We start from the raw sequence: 23,581 nt of genomic DNA on the forward strand, positions 1-23,581 counted from the left end.
CAATGAAATTATACCTGTGTAAAACTAGTGTGAAAGCAGATTAGGATTTATAGAGCACATTATCGACTGTATACTAAAGGCAACACAGCTCTAATTGCAACCTCCCCCAGGGGTGTCACATACCAATTGAACAGGAGGGTTGAGAGAATAGAGCCTTCGGAACCCCCTTACGGGAGGTCCTCTGGGCTAGTGATTAATTGCTCAAAACTACTCTTTACAACTGCTCAGAAAGTAGGAATGGAGCTAACCAAGAGCAAAACCATCCAGCTAGTCCAGGTTCTGCAGATGAGTTAACAAAACCTCACAGTCTATGGTGTCAAAGACTGCTGACAGCTCTAAATGAAATGACAAACACACCTGACTATTGTCCACTTGACTACTGAATTCATCAACCAATGAAACTAAAGCTGTATCTAGAGGGCAGACTGGAAGGGATCAAGAAAATTGCCACATGTAACCATTTAATGGAATTTTAAGGAACGCTATCTATACCAGACATAGTAACATTTAACCCTCAAATTCAAAAATCGGTTGTGAGAAAGGATCTCATTTTAGTTAGCCCATAAAACTGATTGCAATGGGCGTTTCATCCTAAATAGAATAGAATCATAGAATCGTAGTCCTGGAAGGGACCTCAATAGGTCATCTAGTCCAGTCCCCTGCACTCAAGGCAGGACTAAGTAATAACTAGACCATCCCTGACAGATGTTTATTTAATCTGCTCTTAAAAATCTCCAGCGATAGATATTCCATAACCCCCCTAGGAAATTTATTCCAGTGCTTAACCACCTGACAATTAGGAAGTTTTTCCTAATGTTCAACCTCAACCTCCCTTGCTGCACTTTAAGCCCATTGCTTCTTGTCCTATTCTCAGAGGTTAAGGAAAACAATTTTACTTTCCTCCTTGTAACAACCTTTTATGTACTTGAAAACTGTTATCAGTCTTTTCTTCTCAGACTAAACAAACCCATTTTTTTTTCAATCTTTCCTCACAGGTCATGTTTTCTAGACCTTTAATCATTTTTGTTGCTCCTCGCTGGACTTTCTCCGATTTGTCCACATCTTTTCTGAAGTGTGGCACGCAGAACTGGACACAATACTCCAGCTGAGGCCTTATCAGTGCATATTGTCATGATATGGCCTGCCATGACTCATCTAAGGGATATGAAGAGAAAAGCTGATACATTCTGTTAGGTTGTTTTATTTCTATTCCGTACCATTTCAAAGGTAGAATGTACTAATATTAACCACAGTGCTAGACTTATTTGTCTTTGGTTTTCTTGACTTACTTGAGTTCCACGTTCTCCTGTTTCTCCTTTTACTCCCTTTGTACCCTAACAATGAAAAAAAAAGAGGAAAGATTATAAATATTCAAGTATATTGTGCTTTCCCAAATACATCAAGTTTTGTAATATGAAACAGCAGGTATTTACCAAGAGAAAAACCATTACTATTGAGTTTTGATCAAGAATATACTTGTCTTATAAAATGCATGAGTCATAAGTAGTTTTAGTGTTTTTTATTTAATAATTTGTTGGGAGATGCTTTGATGTATTTTGTTTTCTAAAAGAGATATGTTTCTTCATACTGCTCAGATTGAAAAAATGTGCAAGTACCCCTACCTCACATTACAAGGATTAACTCAGACTTGTTTATGAGGAGCTCAGATTCTGTGGTTCTGAGTGCCACAGAAATATCTCAAATAAATATCAATGTTCCCAACTCTATCCACTCTAGAGATGACTTTAGTTCAGATTTTCTCTCTTCCTTCGCCTTATTTGAACTGTGAACAGCCTCCTCCACCTCCTTTTATTTTATTTTTTTCCCTGGGAGATGAAAATTATTTTGACATCACATTTTCTTTCCCAACAACATAAATTTGTTTTCTAAGACATTTCAGGGAATGTGATATGTAGCACTTGTTATAAACCCGTCCTCAGCATGGATGAGCTACTTCCAAGGTGCAGGCCATATGCTCATCACAGTAACTCAAATTCTCTCCTTCAGTATATTTACCCATATGCTTCTGTGAAAACACGACAATATCACCGACTGTTGGACAAATCATCAATATGAATGCTTTCTATATAGAATTTTGTGATCATAAATGAGAAAATATTAGTGACATTAAGTAGTACAGAGTTAGGGTTTGCTTGAAGAAAAGGAACAAGTTTGAAGTTAGGCACTTCAAGGGAAACATAGTAAGTATGAATGTGAGCGATTTTATCTCCAATACTCGTAAGTCTTTCATCCCAAAAGGAATGGCAATCTTGAGTAGCAAAGGCATTTATCTATGTGTTTGTATGGTAATCTATTGCAGGTGCTTTCTCTCTCTTTTCTCTAATATTCACTATTATGTTGCAATTCCTCCCCCTGTCCCCCCCCAAACACTCCACACTTGAATAAGTACTTATCTTTATTTATCTGAATTCAATTCAATACCCCATATGCTTTTACACAATGTTTTTAATTACCTTGTATTTTGTTAGCATTATGTCTGAGAAATTGCTCGCCTCAAGTGTAGCTAGAAGCCCGGGAGGGCCCGGTAGACCTTTTTCACCCTGTAGGAAAACCACAGAAATAGGTTTAGCAGCAGCTAAAATAACTCTTTAAATTGTAGACCTGCATTGGATGCCCAATTTGCTACTAAAATTTAGGACTAGATCCTAAGTTGGAACCAATCGGAGCTACATGGACTTACACCAGCTAAAAGTTTAGCTGTAAAAGTCTAAGGCTATGTCTACACTACAGTCTATGTTGGCAAAATTTATGTTGCTCAGGGGTGTGAATATTCCATCCCCCTGAGTGACATAAATTACACCAACCTAAGTGTTCATGTGCACACCTTCTCCTGCCAACATAGCTTATGCTGCTTGCAGAGGTGGTTTTTTTATGCCAACGGGAGAGCTCTCTCCGTTCAGCATAGAACGTCTTCACCAGATGCGCTACAATGGCGCAGCTGTATTGGTACAGCTGTGCCACTGCAGTGCTATATGTATAGACATACTCTAAACAAGGTTATGGCAAGAAAAGAATTAGATTCATACTAAGCTAAGAGATGACAATATTTTCCATTGTACTACATACTTCTAGAACAAACTGTAAAGATTTTAACTCCATTGATTTCAATAGAGTTTCTTCTGATTTGTACTGGTATGAGAGCACAGTCAGACCTAGGGCATGTCTACACTTACCTTCGGAGCAATCGATCCAGTGGGGGTCGATTTATTGCGTCTACTAAAGACATGATAAATCTACCGACGAGTGCTCTCCTGTCGACTCCGGCACTCCACCGGAGCGAGAAGTATAGGTGGAGTCGATGGGGGAGCATCAGCAGTCGACCTACCGCAGTGAAGACACCGTGGTAAGTAGATCTAAGTATGTCGACTTCAGCTATGTTACTCACATAGCTGAAGTTGCGTAACTTAGATCGACACCCCTCCTCTCCCCCAGTGTAGGCCAGGCCCTAGACATGTAAAAGACCATTTGGCTACAACATTTACTATTGTCTTATCATCACTTTCAAAGTAAATGAATTTTTACTATAGTATATCATCACAAAATAATATTGGACAGTAATTTAAACAAGCTCTTTTATAAAGGTTAAGCATCACCAATTTATCTTATACCCATACTAATTCACTGGTTTTCCTTTACCTTTTCACCTCTTTCTCCATAAAAACTCACGCCCCTGTTGCCCTGCAAAGACATTAAGTCAGCATAATATAATTATACAATACTTCTACAGAATAGATTTAAATGAAAGGCGCTCCAGAAGTACTTAACCAAAGGAGTGTTTCAGGGTAGGGATTCTTAGGACATCACTGCAGAATTGTGATCACATAACAGTCTAGCTCTAACTCAATAAGTCATTTTGGTTTAGCATTTAGAAAGAAGGCTGTAATTAAAACCTCATGTTGACAGCACTGCTCCAGTGTTTCCTCTAACAGGCATTAAGTCTGTCTTTTCTCTGAGTAACAATGTGAAAAGACCGCATACTGCATCTGTGGGGGCTTTTTAATAGAACTACATGTTAAATAAAATTACCTAAGTATACTGCGTATTGGAACTATGAACTCATAGAACTCTCTGATAAAATATAATCTGAGATATATGGACAGATTCTTTGATCTGGGGAGACTGCTGTGCCCACACCAGCAGTGTAATCTGGCTTTAAAGCAGGTTTAACCACCCCAGGGAAGATTTTCCCAGTGCAAGGTTGATTTAAAAGGTATGTCTACAGATCTTTTTGGAGTGAGTGGGAATGAGTCTCCCAGATCAAGCTAGTTGGTCCACACTAGTGCTTTAAAAATAGTTGCGTAGACAACGCTTTGAAGTTGCACGGAGGCTGGAACTCAACCTTCCTCCCCAGGCTTCACAACTCAAAACATCTTCAGTTTACTAGGTATGTCTGTAATCACTATAGTCTGCAGACCTGAAGAAGAGCTCTGTGTAGCTCGAAAGCTTTTCTCTCACCAACAGAAGTTGGTCCAATAAAAGATATTACCTCACTCACCTCGTCTCTCTGTAATAATTAAAGGCCTGACTTAGCACACCAACTCAAGTCAGTGATATCTGTCCACTGACTTGGATCAGACCCTATGAACCCAAAATGAAATACGTGAGGACAGCTCTTCAGAGAAAGACTTACTTGTGGTCCTGGGAAACCCGGTGGCCCTTTTGGTCCCTGTACAAATACAATTGTGGAGAGTAAATTACCTCTCATTAGTGCCTTTTCTATTAATACTATTTTGAGAACATCAAACACTTTACATGTGAAACATAAGGATACATTCAGAATGTACTGTATTCATTTAGCATTCAGTCAACAATACTTAATATATTAACTATATTTATTGTACTGTATGATATTGAAACATGCTAGCTTAGCGCATTTGATCATCTTCCTGGCTCTAATGGGATACGAGGCTGCTAATTCCTTGGAGCCAGTGGAGTTACTGCTGTAGTTCAATAGGAACTTGTGGTTTTCACCAGACAATATAATTGCAATAATACAGGTGATACATGCTGAAAGGTCTTTATTCTTTTTTGCAATGCTGATCCCTGGAGAATTAGTGTCACATACTGCCTTTCACTTTCAAAATATAATCCCCTCTTTGGTTTTAAGAACACCTAGTTGTTGTACTTAAACCTGTTAGCTAATGTACAACTACTAGCTCCTAGTGTACAAAAAAAGAGGTCCTGCTAGCATGATACTTATGTCAGGTTAATTTCATAGAGTACATATTTTAAAAATACTTACTGGTTTTCCTGGATTTCCTGTTGGACCAATTAAACCCACAACACCACGAGCACCTTGAGGTCCCTAGAAATGCCAAAAATGACTTAAAAAAATGAAACAAACCAATAATGGATGTTGTTTTGGTAGCTGCTATTATTAACATATTGATAAATCATCACATTTGGTGAACAGCAACTTACTGGAAAGCCCAACAATCCCTGCTCACCAGGCTCTCCCTAAAGAAGACAAAAATAGTGAAAGATACAGTAAGTACTATATACGACACTAACGATACATCTTCTAGCTCAGGGATTTTAAAAAGGCATTCCTTCAGTCATAATAATCAGAACGTAGCATAAAAACATGACACAAACACTTTAAATAAAGATAAATTCAATATAAATATTGATATAGAAAATCAGTTCAATTTTATTACATGTTAATTGTATACTTTCTATGTACAGTACAGTTATATATATTATGACTGGGATTTTCAAAAGATGGCTAAGGGAGTTAAGCACCCAAATTTCATTGAAATGAAATGGGAATTGAATGCCTAACTTCCTTTGCAAATCTCAGTTTATAAATTTAGATGATGTCTAACAAGGATATGTATGTATCCTGAATTGAAACAAACTAGTTAAATGAGGACTCTCTCAATAGATTGCATTTAGAATTACAGTACCAAATGATTGTTTCTTTGAACATTTTCATTTTTAAAACACAGAAAACATTTGGAGCATACTGTTTTAGAAACCAGATTTTTGACTGTAGAACATGTTGAAATATTTTTGGAAGTTTGATCCAAAAACATTTTGGGACAACAGTTCACATACTCTTACTCATTTTGAACAGCTCCTTACTACACAAATATCTTCACTGAAGCTAGTGGGACGATTTATGGAGCAAGGTAAAACCTAACAGTGTACGGCTATCATTATCTAACTGTTGGGTATCAGATACTCGAAATGAACTAATACAAATGATTAATTATTAGCACTATTATTAGATTTCAAAATTATTCTAGAAGGAAAAGAATATTATCTGATTGAAAAATACAAGATATTTATTAATGTATTATCAAAAATAATAAACCGCTGGTTACCTAAAAATGTTGGCATCTTATCATTGGCACAACACGTTTTGCTAATCTTTTCCACACAGAAAAAGAAGAAAATAAAAATCTAGCATCAGATTCTAGCCCCTGCTTTGGCTGTTTTGTGATGCTCCATTGGTACAAAGCTATATTGGTATAGCTTATCCACCTATCTGGGAATTCTGCTTGCACAAGGCAAACCCCCAGATAATGTAGAGCTAGTATATTGTATCTATGTGACCCTTCTTCCAACTGTGGGAGAGAAGGCATGGCCAGGTGCTTCTGGACTCAGGCTATTCCTGGCTGTTGGAACAGCCTGTTTAGGCTGTGAGCAGCTGGAGGTAAGTTAAAGCTCCTGAATGCTGATCTAATTTACAGTGGGGACAAGACTGTTCCCAGAATCCAGGAACCACAAAGCAGGTGCAAAACTCCTTTTGTTCAGCCCCTTCTGAACTGTGTTAAGCCCAGTCTGGACCCACCTCAGAATCTGGGCCATAAATGGTAACGTACATATATTACATTGTAAATTATCTAACCACTTATAATTATCTAATACTTTAAAACTATAAAACGTTTATATTTTTTCACATATAGATACACACACACTCACACAAATAGATTTGTCTGAGCTAGGTACAGCTGATATCAAGAATCTATATTAATAATATTTAGCTCTTATACAGTTATATCAGAATCTATATATACTTATAATATATATACTTATGTTATATACACTTATATTACAAGTCAGCTCAACTCCTGCAGATCACATGAAAATTATGTGGAAAAGGAGACCAAAAAATATACTTGTATTCAATACTCTGGAAAAGGAATTATGCTGCTGTGAATGACACACATTAAAGTTACAAAACTTTAAAGTAACCCCCTGAAGGCACTGGACACCATTTCTGCTATAATGCTTGCACACATCACATTTTAAATACTACATTGGAAATGTTTCCAAAATGAGAAGACTGTGGGAGATTTCCAGCACACCCATAGTCAACATGTAGCTGAAGGTTCTTTGTTATGAAGAAATTGGAAAGGTCCCTCTTTCCTGGAAGTCAGCTAGGGGTAATAATACCTTAAATCTGCCCTTAATTAAGAATTAGGTTGTGGGAACTCAGCATAGTCCAGTTATGTGGGCTGGAATAATGACTGCAGTCCCGCCATGCTGCTATGTGGGTTGGTAAAGCCACTAGATCCAAATAATGAACTGTTTGTGAAAATTGTGAAAAATACTCAGGAGAGTGAAAAGTAACAGCCCTGTTGCAAAAGGCATGTAGAAAAATCAGAAATGTGGCTTAAAGATGGAAAAAACCCACCCCTCTACCAAATTCAAGAGACGCTGCACATGAGAGCTCATCAATTCACAAGTGATAGATACATACCCTGAATTTGCTTGCTAGCTCAGGAGTCATTACAAAAGGTTCCCCCTTCTGACCTTTTGGTCCTTGGATTCCCTAAATTGATAAAACAAAAAGAAAAAGGATTTTCACATCTATGACTATTTATATATTTAAAGTTGTGAAGTATATCTGACAGCAATTTCATATGTATATGCACACTACAGTGTGTGAACAGTGACTATGTCTAATGGTGGAAATTCATATTACATGTACAAAGTTGAAACCATCAGGATCATATGGGTGAATTGTGCAGGAAGGAGGCAAAGAAATCTGCCCTTAATTAAGAATTAGGTTGTGGGACCTCAGCTTAGTTCAGTTATGTGGGCTGGAATAATGACTGCAGTCCTGCCATGCTGCTTATGTGGGTTGGTAAAGCCACTAGATCCAAATCATGAACAGTTTGTGAAAATTGTGAAAAATTTTCCTCAAAATTTTTATTTATTTTTATGAATGCTACTATTTGGTGGATACAGGCCACCTTGTGGTTCCCTCAAACCACCTCGCTGTGGGACTTATATGATGGAGAGGGTTTTGAGTAGATCCTCCAGATCTTAATGAATGTCATAGTTTTTCATGACTAACTTCTGTGGGTATTGTGTCAGGTCATCCCCTGTAAGTGGAGTGTTCTGTGGATAATTAGAGGGTCAAAAACCAAAGGCTCTACTAAAACTCATTGGAAAAAATAATTAAAACGTGAGATAAACACAGAGTGGATAAGGAGTCCCGCTTAAAGATTTTTCCATTTTGGTCCTGAGAATACTACAGTTAAATTAATCAAAATGATGAATTTAAGTTCATTCATTCAGCTACTTACAAAGGAACCAGGTTGACCGCTGGGCCCCTGACTTCCTTTTTCACCAGCATCACCTCTGGTCCCGTTGCAGCCATCATGACCTGGTTTCCCCCTTGATCCTGACTGCCCAGGATGACCCTGTGGAGAATAAAAAATGTGTTTATCTATCCATCTGTTCCTAGTTTTCATTTTCCAGTGCTCATATAGTTTTTAAACATTCTCATAATCAGCCCAAGGCTTAGATCCATGGGAAACTACAATTTTCAAAGAAAGAAACACAGACAGTGCTTTTTTATATATAGCTGCAGCTTGAACCAGATGCCCCAGACAGCATGAAATAAGTCAAAGGCAAAGGAAAGGGTAAGAAAGCTATGCTCAATGCACTTTCTGTTAAACAGAGAGCTAAACCAGCTAATGGCTCTTATACGGGGAGTATCAGAGCCTGGGATTATTGCAGAAATCAGTATCTCAGCGTAAAAGACTGGGAAGAAGGGTTTCTTGCTGGCTTTGAACAGCTTCCATTCTGGGGAAAAAAACATAGCAATTGTTTTGGAGCAGGGCTGGGTGTCATGATGCAGCTGTGGCATTCACATGGAGAGGGAAAAATAAGCAGCTCAAGTCAAAGGGGTATGTGGCATGGTGGAAGTAACACTATCAGCCTCGTGGGGTGTTGGAAGGGAGAGAAAAGTTGGCCGTGATTCAGCTCTCCCTTAAACTGGACGTACTCCACTGTAATTCCATTAATTTCACTGCCATTACTTACTCCTGATTTTCATCAATGTCAAAGAGAATCAGAGCAATCATGTACTTGCTTTGAGCAGCTCTCTACTCTATGAAAGACTGCAACAAGAAAGATAGGAGCCAAATATACTTAGAAACCCATCTTTCTTCTCCCGTCTCCACCCGCTGGAGCTGTGTTTGCCTTTCCACTCCTGTTCCCTCATCTGAGCAGAAAGAAAACTCCTTATTGCTTGCCTGCCCCCACTAAGCACCAGCATTCCCCCGCTCCTTATCAGCCTCATGACCCTCATCTCCCTCTTCTTGGCCATCGGCCTCACATCTCTGCACTGAGCCACTCTTGGGTTCACGTGAATTCCTATTTACTTCCAGATAGTCACCATTGGTTCCTGACCTGAGGCAGCTGGTTGGGAAACAACAGCAGGGGGAGGCAGGATACACTGAGAGTGCAGGTTGGAGGAAAGAGGTGGAGCTATCTAAGACTCGCTGCAGGCAAGTGTCCCAATACAGCCCCATTTTCTTGTATCCAGAACACCACCCTCCTCTTGCACAGACATCAGCTGTGTGTATGCAAACTCGACTGAAGTCAGTGAAAGTTGTATGCATGGACTGATAAGGACCCTTGGCTGCAGTGCTTCCACTGTGGAGGGGAAGAAGTCTTTCCGTGTTTGGTTTTCAGAGAGAAGAGGAAAAAAGAATGTGAGTGAGAGAGAGACTCCTCTAAAACTAGATTTGGAACATTGCTGGAAGCAAAGAGGGTGAGAGGAGAGTGGATGTGGATGTGCATGTGTGGGTGGTAGAGAAAGTCCCTGATGTCAGAGCGCACTGCAAAGGAAGTCCTGGGAAATCTGTCCAGAGATTCTTGTGACTCAGATTTCCTTGTTTATTATTTTATGCCACAAGATGTAAAGTAGAGTAAGCTGCATTTTGAACTCTTTCCCATGAATGGACTATGGTTTTCATATTGGAACTTTTCAATGGTTTGTTACATAGACCATGACAATTTATTCAAAGTTCTACAATATTGAAATACCTATGAAAGATTTTAAGATTGTGTCACTCACAACATAATAACTAAAATTAATAACCACTCAGCATCCTTATAACCACTGACATTTTCAAAGCACTTTACAAGCATGAAATAACAAAGGACTGATTTTGTCCCCCTCCACTGCATGATGAGGGGAGGCTAAGTACATGGATCACACCTCTCTTGTGCAGAAGAGCATGCTTAGCTCAGCAACCCCCATAGACACACTACAGATGTCCTCCTCTTTAGCCCTTTTTGTGGGTTTCTCTATGAGGGGAAGCAACTGAATCCTAATTATCTGAGATGATGATAGACGAGGCAGAGTTTTCTTCTCAGCTACATGTCTGTAACTGCATTTATTTTAACAAGTCTGACTGACTTGAGTTGGGTTGCCTGCATGTAACTGAGGACAGAATTTGACATAAGGATTTTAATTCAGTAAGGTAATTTCAGTCCAATCTAAAATGTTTACAGTGAAAGGGCGGGGCCGGCCCAGCCTTTCCGCCCCCCCCAGCCCAAAAAAAAAAAAAAAAAAAAGCCACGATCGGCGGCGGCAGTTCAGCGGCAGGTCCTTCGCTCCCAGAGGGAGTGAGGGACCAGCCGCCCCCGAATTGCCGCAGGTGTCGCCCCTCTCCCTTGGCCGCCCCAAGCACCTGCTTGTTAAGCTGGTGCCTGGAGCCGGCCCTGGTGAATGGTAAACAACTCTCAGTAATCCTTGATCTCTAATGTATTAAATGAGTGACTACTTACAGGAACACCATCTGCACCATGGAAACCAGTTACTCCTGTTTGCCCCTAAAATGAGACAACACAATTAAAGCAAAGAATTATCCCACTATTTTCTTCTTTAGATGTTACATGAAATATGTGAAGCTTTGAAATTACCACTTCTCCTTTTGGTCCAGTTACTCCAGGTCGCCCTCTTTCACCTTTGTGACCTTTGTGACCTTCTAAACCTGGGCTACCCATTAATCCTGGTGGTCCAGAGAATCCCTGAGGTCCAAGTAGTCCTGGTTGACCCTGAGGAAAGCAATAAAAGCATTTCTTCAGGAATGATTGTAATACACAGGGATCACCAATTCAGCTCTATTATAACGGAATCTTCCCATCCCCTTAAGCAGATGAAAAAAACCCTTTCAGCTCTTCTTACTCTGGCAGGCTGGGTTCTTTGGTGAACATCATATGACAGCAACACACATAGAAGCTACACAACAGGCGACTGTATTGCGTATGACAAAGCAAATGCTTTAAAATAAAACAGCACTCATCCTAGAATATTCACTGTTATGCTATGAAAAGAATGTTATCTGCAGAATAAACAGCTGGTTTCTGTTGAGCCAGGCCCAAAGCAGATGCAATTACACTGAACTCCAAGTAATTGAGATGTACTTAATTGTGAAATCCACTTAATTGGTATGTTTCTCCCAAACTGAGCTAGATACTTAACAGCAGGAATTTCTGTTTCTTTGGGATTGTAATTCCCCTTAATTATGATGCTTGAAGATGATTAGATGGGATTCATATAGGAATAGGTACTCAACTAGGGAATGGTAATCACATAGGTTGAAGAGTTGATCAAAGGCTTCTCTGTCCTAAAAAATCTCTTCCGGTGTTGGTTCAGCAAAACAGCATTAATGATGCCATTCAGGCCACTTCAAACTTTGCTTAAAATTCATTCTCTTGAGGCTGGCAGAATCACAAGGATCAACAAAACCCAACTAGCGCTGTACTCTTCTATTACATTTCAATTCAAATTGCGGGGAAAAGATCTCTTTGAGACTTAGTCAAGTGAATCAGCAGGTTGGAGATTAGTGACATACAGCATTTTGAGAACCATTCCAAATATAAAATGGCTTCTTAGGGACTACTGCTGTGCACTTAACATATAATAATTAACAACAATCTTCTTTTAACCGGGAAATCTGCTTAATCAGGATGACTGGCCATCCAGAAAGGCACTGCTTAATTTGTAATGAAACTGAGCTGGGGCTCAAGCAATTAGGTGCCGGGGCTCTAGCCATTTTTTTACATTCATAACTGATGCAGCAAGCCCAGAGGTGCCGGTGCTATGAACTGCCAAACCTAGAGATGCTGGGGCTCAGCCTTGGAAAGCCCTGGCACAAATTAGGCACTGTAGCAAGGCATCTTACAAACCACACAACTAACATATACACAAGTGTGTACAAACGGAATGAAATTATTAGTATAATAGAGATCCATCACATATTCCCCATCTCACTTCTTTGAAACTATTTCCCCTTCCAAAATAGATAAAATACATAAGGTTATAATACATCAAATATTCCAATCTTTTGGTCCTGTGAAGAATATTGGTGCCATTTTCACTTAATGCCACTGGGCTAGAGAAAGGAAAAGAAACAAAACTGATCCTGGATCACTTTCTTGGATCCAGAAAGTAGTCAAGATGCTTAACAATATGCGGTTGAGTTTTAGACAATCTCTTGGTTTATTTTTATTTTACACCATGGGCTCTGTCTTGTGACTTGTGTGACATACTTCACAAATTTTCTTTTTTCATTTTCATTCTGTTCATAACTACATTCTGTCTATTGTAGCCCTTCAGAGAAACACTCCAGTGGCTTTAATAACATAAACAGAAACAACACTCCCAACCAAAATATGATATATGCTTGTGGTATAAAAATGATCAATCATAAATGATTATTCTTAGATATTCCATATTTCTTTGTTTTCACTTTGTTCACAATTATTAACCAAGACCCAAGTTAGGCTTTTCCCTTCTACTACGGCTTATTCAGAAAAAAAAAATCACCATGTAGGTAGGTTTTGTGGCTAAAGCACTGGCTTTTTCACCCCTAAGTCTGAGTGTGATTTGTACACAGAATCATAGAAATGTAGGGCTGGAAGGGAGCACGAGAGGTCATTTAATCCATCCCCCTGTGCTAAGGCAGGACCAAATATGAGACCATCCCTGAGAGGTGTTTGTCTTACCTGTTCTTAAAAACCTCCAAAGATGGGGATTCTACAGCATGCCTTGATAACCTATTCTAGTACTTAACTATCCTTTCAATTAAAAGCCTTTTCCTAATATCTAACCTAAATTCCCTACAGGAAATCCATTATGTTATTTCAGCCCAGACCATATTGAGGAGCTGACATAATGAAACCATCTGCAAAATTCAGTACAATTTCTGCTTGGAAAGGGGCCAGGAATGAGATGGTTTACAGCTGGATTATACTTTATTCCTCTGGATCTAATCACCAGTATGGATCTCTTGCACCTCATTTTCTATCCTGTTTCAATTAATCTAACAGAACCGATTACTTAGGAGTGGTGCCAAAGGATACAATGGATCTAAATATTTAAATTGTCATAGTAAAACAGCTTCCATCCTATACATACAACTCAACAAGAATGTAATGCAATGTCCTGCTGTTTAGAGCAAGTCTGCTTTATCAGCGAAGCAAAACTGGGATTATTTGGCTATGGGAGGTGAATCTTTCTTTTGTGTCAGCATATTAAATAGGAACAAATACACATATAAGTTAAGGGCCAGATACTTCACTGGCAAAAATGAGGGAGATGCTCAGATGGACAAAGGGACCAACAAATATCTGAGCAAGAGACAGCTCAATTCCTCATCCTGCTCACTCCTACCTGCCCCGAGTGTGTCTCTATCTACAGACAGCAGAATAACTAATAGAGCACACAAGGAGGGTGGGCTCTAGGATCAGGAATGTGGAGACATGCCCACAGTCATCAATGACAGGATACATTCCTTAAGTAGGCAATTCCTGCTGTGTTCTTCCCATGACTTAAAATAACTGGAAGAGGTCTCACACAATTAAATTGTCCAACTCAGGCATGTGCAGAATCTATTTACAGTAAGGAGCAAAGGTCAGAAATTCTAGGAAGCCTGGAGGAATTCTTCCCAGAAAATGTTTGCAATGTCTGACGCAAATTGGTGCCTGTTCAGTAAATGAGGTACATGAAAGAAAGTGCTCTCAGGGGTGTGATTTAATTTAGTGATAACTTGACATTCCGTAATTAAGCCCCAGAGAATTATGAAAAGACTGAACAGACTTCCAAAGTTATATTGCATATCCATAAGCTTTAGACATTTTTTAACCTCCAATTCTTTTAGGACCACTCAAGAAGAAGAGAGCTCATGTTTTGAAGCTTTCTTTCCCCACTGCTAAATTTAAAAAGTTAAACAAAGGAATAGTTATGATTATTATTAAACATTTACGTTGTGGTACTGACTAGAGGCCAACCAAGTTGAGGCCCCATTGTGCTAGGTGTTGTCCAAATATATAAATGACAATCTCTGCTCCAAAAGAGGTTATAACCCTAAAGACAAGATGTCATACATGGAGGAGACAAATAAGCAGGACAGCATGTGGGTGAGGAGAAGGAGGCACTTAACTAACAATGAACAGTAATCACATAGAATTAGAATAGTTGCCATAGCTTCACCATACTTGACAACATACTCCATCATACTTCATTGTAAGTCTATTCTTTAACACTTTCTGTATAAAGCCAGTGTAGTGAATCTGATGACTCATTCTTCCCCACAACAGAATTACCTTGCAGTCATAGGTCATTCTAGGGTGGGAGAGAAGAGACCAGGTTAATGCCCTGAACTTTTTAAAGGGTCACTTGTGGAAGAGAAATCTCACTTCCTGTGATACTGACTACATGTAAAGGCATCCCACCAGTTCCTTGGTGCTTATCTGAGACCTTAGTCTTGCCAAGATAGACAGTCAGGTGGGACTTGGAAATGTTGAGGGAAAAACAATCTTTCATAAGAACTGTAAGGAGGATGGCTGGGAGAAGGAAATGGTAGGGAACTCCTAGATCTAATGCTAGTAGTGGTTTGACAGCTGGTTCACCATGGAGGGGGAGAAAACAAGCATGATAGGAAGCCATTCACTAGGAGTGGGAATAGAAAGGGTCATTAGGAAAACAAGCAGTGTCAGAGTGATGAAGGCTAATTCAGGAAAGAGCATCCCAGTGGGTGCATGAAGGAGAAGCTGCACTGCAAACCAGTTCTAGCAGAGCTAGTAGAAAGCCACTGGTAGGAAGGGACAGAGGAGATCAGAAGTAGAACATCTCTGAAATCAGAGAGCAGTTCAGAAGGGGCCAAGGCTAGGAAGATCAGCCTGTCAGACAATGAAAATTACATTGATGCAAGGTCATATACTTACAAATTTAGGTCCTTGATAAGCTGTTACAAGTATTCCGTAAACGTGCACCTCTGTTGTTCATTTACTTTGTCAAAAGTAAAGCACTAACAGGAGAAACCAGGCTATAAGTTTACAGACTGTTTCAGCTTTGGAGTAGCCTCCACCAGAGAGGGGAGCTAGAAATAATCTTCTGGACCAGCCAATTTGATAGTCGCCCTTTCAGGAGGAGCCCTTAAGTGTGGTGCTGGATAACTATGGACACCGCTAGCTAGAGGGAAAGATGTAATGTAAGGGTCTCAGAAAGAACAACAGACAATGCCCAGTCACTGGATAGTCAATTCCAGGCACAAGAGGCCTGAGCCCTAACGGTCTTTCCTCTTTGGGATTCTCAGTGTAGGAAATAACTCACATTTTTTTTGCATCACAATCCTTGCACACCAGGGGTATATGTGTGCACTCTTTCTTTCCTCTCAGCTTTACTAAAAACTTGTTTCTATATTACACATACACACATCAGTGGTTACTAGGAACACACCAAGCACTAGGGCAGGTTTAGAAAGCACCTGTAGTGCTTGCCTTTGATTGTGTGTTATGCTGGACACATTGTCAGGTACTCGGTGGGACTGTGTCACCACAGCACTTATGGTGACCCAGAAGAGGGCATTACACTATTATGACCTAGGATCACAAATGCATTAAATTCTACACTAGTTACCCTAGGTATAATAGTTCTCTCTGTAAGAAATTATACCTCACAACGGAATTAACCAGATATTTTGTAAAGCACAAAACAACAAAAAAATGAATATGCAATCAAAAATGTTCCCATCTGGAATTCATAGCTCTGGATTAAAGAGTATACTAAATAGCTCATTTATTGGAAAATTATTTTAGGCATGTCTCAACTACCAGAAGTTTAGTTTTAGCATGATTTTAAAACCACCACCACTTTTGCAGCCCCTGCTGCCAGAAGGTCAAACAATATAAGATTTAGTAAAACTCCACCAGAAAATTAAATTTAAGTACCGTACTCATGGTGAATCACACTCAACTGTTAATAATGTCAACCATTGAGGAGAAAACATACCTAGGCACAAAACAAAACAAAACAACAACAACAAAACCAATGACTTTGCTTTTATTAGATCATCATAAACTTTTACTTCTACATAATCAGTACAGCAATAACTATTAATTTTAAAAGACCCCCATGCTTTGATTTTCAGTTAACTTTTAATGCAAGCATGAGAATTCAATAATTGCCACTAGATGGCACTCACTATTATCATTCTTGACAATGTACATAAACAACAAAGGTGCACATTTAGGAAACATGCATACCTAATTTTGAACTTTGAGACTGTCTTAGTAAGAAGTTAGAGCGTGACAAAAATGTGTTGATACTAAATCCCAGAATGCAGGAGAAGTAGGATGTTTCTGCTAAAGTGACCAGCTGTGAAATAGTTAACAATGCTGTGCTAACTGTGAAATAGAACTGCCTGGCTTTTATTCATTTCACTCCAAACCATACAGGCTAAAGACTTTGTTAAAATGAAAGCTTTTTTTACTGCCAAAACAGATGAGGCCAAGCCTTTACCATGGCACTCAGGCTCAATCAGACCGATCGTCTTTGTCCATTACATCTCAAATGTTCTGCTTTTAAGGCTTCTTCTTTTTCAAGGGAAAGGCTCACCTTTCTAGACCAGGGAGCAAAAATCTTGTTTATTTCTCCAGCAGCAAGCTGGTTTTAAACTTCACATCAAATACCTGCAAAAATTAGTATTCCCACCCTCATTGCTCTAAGTTGTATTCTGTTGCTAAACTGGATTCAGCTACTGACGTCATGTGCTGTAGGTCACCAGCCTTCCAGAAAGATAGTGTTCTATGATCTAACTTGCATGTCTGATAATGGAAATGGAGCAAATATTTTACATTTACCTTGAACAAGTCAGCATTTGATTCTACAACATAGGTGCAGTTCTGAGAGATGCAGTAGGCCTAAAAGAATAGAACAGAGGCAGCTCTCCCTATTCTTAAATTCCCCTTTGATGTTTTACAGAGGGTTATTTGTCTGAATATTTCACAGCCCGCCTTATCTCCTGAAAAACAGACTTCCCTCTCATCTAATAAAAAAGCTGTTTTTTCACACCAGAAATAAAGAAAATATAAATTCAATTAAATTTAAAAATAACCCAAATGAACACAGGTTAGCCTATTGGTATGGTAATAATTTGCTGGTCATTCAGCTGTTTCATCCAGACATAGGACATTTATTCCTGGGACAGTGGAAACCAAATTACATTAACATGAATTCCAGAGCAGTGACTCAGCTCGCAGAATGTTTTCTCTGAATAAGGAAGAAATAAACATTAAATCTTCATAAAAACCTCTATTAAAGAATGCTCGCTACCAAAACTAAGAAAGCCGCAGTCCTCTTCTGTAGGCAGTAAACTAAAAACTTTGTACTGTTCTCTGTTCCCAAGCTTTACTCTAATTTATGAGATGTTTCCCAAAACTGTTTGATCTTCTAGGAAGTTGTCGTGTCACCCTAGAAGATCAAACGCTGGTACAAGAACATATACATTGGAATTATAGGTCAAAAACTCAAAGGATTCAGTTTAAAAATTCTTCATATCACAGAAGATTTGGGGGAGGGATAGCTCAGTGCTTTGAACATTGGCCTGCTAAACCCAGGGTTATGAGTTCAATTCTTAAGGGGGCCACTCAGGGATCTAGGGCAAAATCAGTACTTGGTCCTGCTAGTGAAGGCAGGGGGCTGGACTCAATGACCTTTAGGGTCTCTACCAGCTCTATGAGATAGGTATATCTCCATATATTATTTGAAGAATACATGAAAGTATTTGGAGGAATGCTTTGAGGTGTTTTTGTAGGGTTCTCCTCTTTCTAAACAATTTTACCAGGACAAAAACAGCAGTAAACCCACAGAAAAGGGCCAGGATAGGCAAAACTCCATGAGGCTTTCCATGCTAAGTTTTCAACAGGGTATTTCATGGGAGGTAGGATGGGGAGGGAGTGTTCCTATTTACAGAACCAGTAAGGGGTTTGGCTCCCAGAACTCACAAATCCCCCAAGAAATTTAAAATCAGGTTCTTGTGGCATATTGCCAGCTCTGCCTGGTGTGTTGATCCTATTGAAGTATATGGCAGTACTCCCAATGACTTCAAAAGACAGAGATTTGACCTCAAATAACCAAGCTTTAGGAGTATGGGGCACAGTATATAAGATTATTATTCAGTTAAGGATGAGCAGATGACATAAAACCCATGCATGAAAATTATGTTGTAAGAAAGAGTGCTGAATGTAACATGCATCAGATTACTAAACCAAATTGTCAATTAGTGCCAAACACATTACCAGTTGTAATGCAAAACAGTAGTGTTGTCTTGGAAGTTAGGAATGGTTCAGCATAAAAACATAAGATGGAAAATGTTATGACCACTTAAAAAGTTTTTTCTTTTTTGTTTAGAGTACAGTGAGTAATGTAAATTATAGCATTTCCAGATAGCAATTTAGCCCAGTTTCTATTGGCTTCAGATTAATATACCTGGCAAAACTTCTAGACCAGATTCTGGCCCCCTGATATAATCTCCATACTCTACAGGAAATCCTCCAGTGCAGGGCCAGCATAAGTGGTCTGTAACTGCCCCCTGTCATAGCCTCCAGTTTAGGCAGATGCTGTGTGTGAGAGTGGAAGGAGAAATGCTATCAGTGTAGCTACTCTGGTTTATATTTGTGTAATCTGGCACAGTAATGCAACAGGGAGTCCAGTCATACAGCGAAGAGTCCACTCATTGGTTAACCCCACCGAAGACATAATTTACCTTTATGGTTATCTAAATATTATGACTTCATGTTCAGTCTAAATATTGAGTCTTTATCAAATAAATAACTAAAACTTAATGTTTAATTTGAGTCACTGCTGCCATTTAAATAGATACAGCAAGCTTCTTCAGACTAAGGATATTCCACACTGAAAAAAAAAAAAAAAAAAAAAGATGTGTTCTTATCTCAGGTTATCTAACCTGGGTTAAAACAGCAATGAAGACCCAGGAGATCAGGTTTTAACTCAGATTAGCAGCTCTAGCTCAACCCCTGTCTACCCTATGAGCTTTAACATGAGCTACTAGTCTGAGTTATAAGATAAGTTGCCATGTCTTCACTGCTATTTTAACTCGAGTTAGCTAATATGGTTTTATCTTACCACAGTTAAGAAGCCATTTTTTTAGAAGTGTAGACATGCCCTAAGAGCTAACTGCCAGTTTTGCAGAACATTTCTACAACACTCATTTATCATTTTAGTATTTTAGCATTTAATATTTGATTAAATTACTCAAAAAAAGTTCAGTTGACATGCAACAGCAAATTAATTTAGAAAACAAGTTAATAAACATTTTGCCAAATCTGCCCTTGGAAGTACTCAAATATTAACATGATGGATGTGATATAAAAGTGGAGATGCATCTACAACTCCCATGGTTTAAATGGCAGTAGAGGAGATGTATTAAAGGGAAGAATTTAGCTCACAAGGCCTAAAAAGTGATATATACTTGAATGAATATATTGAAATAGAAAATAGAATAAATGTATCAGTCATTTTTAGCACAATATAGTAGGCTTCCAAAATAGAAAGAAAAAAAAACCTTTTCATTCAACATGGGTTTTGAAAAATTTTTAAAGGCTAGACACTCAGGGAATGTATGATGCAGCGTGAAATTCTATCCTTTTCTGTCTGCTAATATCTACACCAAAACCTTTTTATTTATTTATTTTTCATTTTCTCACTTATTTTATTAATACCCTGACCAGTGAATTCACAAGATCAGGAGTTTTAGCTTCTGACAAGCCATATCAAATATTAATAACCTGTCAGGCAATTCAGCCAGAGGTTTGGTTTTTAATAACTATAAACTTGTTGCTTGGTTAGTTAAGCCCTTAAGGAAAACACAACAACCAACACCTGTTTGTATTAGAACATTCAGTAATAGAACTGAAAAGTGATCTGCCAGCCAATTGTTTTAAAATGTTTTTTTTTTTTTGTTTTTTTTGTTTTTTTCAGTGCTGTGTAGGAGTGTTCTCAGGAACTTAAAAATTCAGGAAGTTCAACACAGATGTTTTTTGTCAGTGGGCGTTGGAAGCACCAATAGCTACATCTGTTCATTTTTTATATTTGTGAGAACACTTTTTTTCCGCCAAAACCATCCAGTGTTGAAATTTCCACACTCTGGAACTGGCCAAAATGTTAAGCTCGTTAGACTACATGAGTATAAGTGAATATGAAAATTAAAACCCCTATAGGAATTCACAATCTACTGTATGCCAAATTTTCCATCTTATACTTCTCTTCTGTTTGAACAAAAGTGTAATTATTTCTGTGATGGGAACCACTAGCAGAACTGTAAATAGTTTTTTGATCATTCAACTCTCACTTGTCGCGAATGGTTTTGGATTTAATCTGAGCATATGGTAGTAGGCCAAGTTGTCCCCTATGTGAGAATCACCTGTGCAGGGGACAGGAATTGTTATGAGGTTCCCCCCATGGAATTTTACTGCCATTGTTCCCTCAGAAAGATGATAAAAAGGCTGCTGCCTGTGCAGAATGAGTGGTGCAAAGGTATTTTGAGTGATTTCCTCAAACCCGCGGACATGTACAGATCTCAGGGGAAAAGCTGAGGCCTGGTTGTCTGTATGGAAGCTCTCTAACCTCTACAGCCCTGTTCATGTGGACAGAGCTGTCCCTCCCCCAACAGATTCTCTTCCCTCTGGCCTGACACCCACGCCCCACTCACACAGCCAGCTTCTAATGAGGTGGCCTCCATTGGGTCAGTGGGAATGGGTAACAATAGTACGGAGCTGGCACTCTGCCCTTCTGAAACCTACCTGCTATCAGGGGACTGTCTGACCCAATAAAATTTATAAACATATTTTTTGTACATCCTGATTTTAAAGTGCTATTTGAAATCAATGGGAGTTAGGCGACAAAATACCTTTGAGGATCTGGCTCTCTGTCTATAAAGATGTGATTTGCACCATGAAAATGTTTGGGAATCTCTTGTCTTTTTAATTCAAAACCGAATAAGAGCATTGAAATACAGTAGGTGTCCTTTTATATCATGCCTCTGATTAGTCTTATGTAAGTACTTAAAACTCATCAGTGATTTAATGGCATAGTGAGTACACTTGTAAAGTTTGTGGATGATGCCAAGCTAGGAGGGATTGCAAGTGCTTTGGAGGATAGGATTAAAATTCAAAATGATCTAGACAAACTGGAGAAATGGTCAGAAGTAAATAGGATGAAATTCAATAGGGACAAATGCACTTAGGAAGGAACAATCAGTTGCACACATACAAAATGGGAAATGACTGCCTAGGAAGGAGAACTGCAGAAAGGGATCTGGGGATCATAGTGGATCACAAGCTAAATATGAGTCAACAGTGTAACACTGTTGCAAAAAAAGCAAACATAATTCTGGGAGGTATTAGCAGGAGTGTTGTAAACAAGACACAAGAAGTAATTCTTCTGCTCTACTGCACACTGAGTAGGCCTCAACTGGAGTATTGTGTCCAGTTCTGGGTGCCACATTTCAGGAAAGATGTGGAATAATTGGAGAAAGTCCAGAGAATAGTGACAAAAATGATTAAAGGTCTAGAAAACATGACCTATGAGAGAAGATTGAAAAAATTGGGTTTGTTTAGTCTGGAAAAGAGAAAACTGAGAGGGGAGATGATAACAGTTTTCAAGTACATAAAAGGTTGCTAGAAGGAGGAGGCAGGAAAATTGTTCTCCTTAGCCTCTAAGGATAGAACAAGAAGCAATGGGCTTAAATTGCAGCAAGGGAGGTTTAGGTTGTACATTAGGAAAAACTTCCTAACTGTCAGAGTGGTTAAGCACTGGAATAAATTGCCTAGGGAGTTTGTGGAATCTCCATCATTGGAGATTTTTAAGAGCAGGTTAGACAAACACCTGTCAGGGATGGTCTAGATCAGTATTTCCCAAACTTGGGACGCCGCTTGTGTAGGGAAAGCCCCCGGCGGCCTGGGCTGGTTTGTTTACCTGCCGCGTCCGCAGGTCCAGCCGATCACAGCTCCTACTGGCGGGGGTTTATCACTCCAGGCCAATGGGGGCTGCTGGTCCACGCCACTTCCAGCAGCTCCCATTGGCATGGAGTGGCGAACCGCGGCCAGTGGGAGCCGCGATCGGCCGGACCTGCGGACACGGCAGGTAAACAAACCGGCCGGGTCCGCCAGGGGCTTTCCCTACACAAGCGGCGTCCCAAGTTTGGGAAACACTGGTCTAGTTAATACTTAGTCCTGCCACGAGTGAAGGGGACTGGACTAGATGACCTCTCGAGGTTCTTTCCAGTCCTGTGATTCTATTATTATTCCCATCATTATGGTATCAGAGAGTCTACAGGAGAATAGGATAAGTTTGTGATCTTTAAAGCGATTCACATAAGAAACCCAGGAGACATTTTGTATACAAAATGAGTTCACAGAGAGATTTGGGTAGAATGAAGAATGGGAACCTCAACAATATCTGGATAACAACCACTACAAACAATATATGACTATGTTTGACTTTCCAAATCCTCTTTCAGATCCTCAAAATGATCAGTTTATGAAATCTATAGATTTGAAATTTTTTTTTCTGTGAAGTCTACAAAATATATGCTTATCTATGTATTTTTCCTCCTTTGGGATATTGCTTTATGATCTTTTTATATGATCCTAACCCAATCCAGTAAAGCACCCATGCTTCTCTAAAGCAGATAAGAGGCATCCTCCTTGACTTACTTCATCATATGGATATACCAATATTGACTGCACAATTGCCTTTTAATGCATTTAAAATTGCCAGTACATTTTCCACTGAAAGTTACACACTGATGATCACACCGAGGGTTTGTCTTCACTACCATTTAAATCGATGTAACTTATGTCCTCAGAGGTGTGAAAAAACACCCCCCTGAGCGACGTAAGTTACATCAACTTAAAGCAGTGTCCACACTGTGCTATGTTGTCAGGAGACGCTTTCCCGCCGACATAGCTTCCACCTCTTGTTGAGGTGGAGTAATTATGTCGA

The 23,581-nt window shown here is 39.2% G+C and overlaps 1 protein-coding gene across 3 annotated transcripts in view; it reads right to left on the reverse strand.

The window, feature by feature from the left end:
* COL4A2 (collagen type IV alpha 2 chain) overlaps positions 1 to 23,581 on the reverse strand; it is a 225,417-nt gene that overhangs the window by 77,302 nt on the left and 124,534 nt on the right. For all 3 annotated transcript variants that reach the window (XM_034758169.1, XM_034758172.1, XM_034758170.1), the window contains 10 exons: positions 11,194 to 11,328; positions 11,059 to 11,103; positions 8,562 to 8,678; positions 7,730 to 7,801; positions 5,443 to 5,478; positions 5,264 to 5,326; positions 4,652 to 4,687; positions 3,658 to 3,699; positions 2,475 to 2,561; positions 1,290 to 1,334 (listed from right to left, as the gene is read on the reverse strand). In XM_034758169.1, the coding sequence (XP_034614060.1) occupies positions 1,290 to 1,334; positions 2,475 to 2,561; positions 3,658 to 3,699; positions 4,652 to 4,687; positions 5,264 to 5,326; positions 5,443 to 5,478; positions 7,730 to 7,801; positions 8,562 to 8,678; positions 11,059 to 11,103; positions 11,194 to 11,328 (678 nt within the window). The remainder of the gene's footprint in view (positions 1 to 1,289; positions 1,335 to 2,474; positions 2,562 to 3,657; positions 3,700 to 4,651; positions 4,688 to 5,263; positions 5,327 to 5,442; positions 5,479 to 7,729; positions 7,802 to 8,561; positions 8,679 to 11,058; positions 11,104 to 11,193; positions 11,329 to 23,581) is intronic.

The sequence above is a fragment of the Trachemys scripta genome, chromosome 1 (genome assembly GCF_013100865.1).
Source record: "Trachemys scripta elegans isolate TJP31775 chromosome 1, CAS_Tse_1.0, whole genome shotgun sequence".
In the NCBI taxonomy this organism is placed as follows: Eukaryota; Metazoa; Chordata; order Testudines; family Emydidae; genus Trachemys; species Trachemys scripta.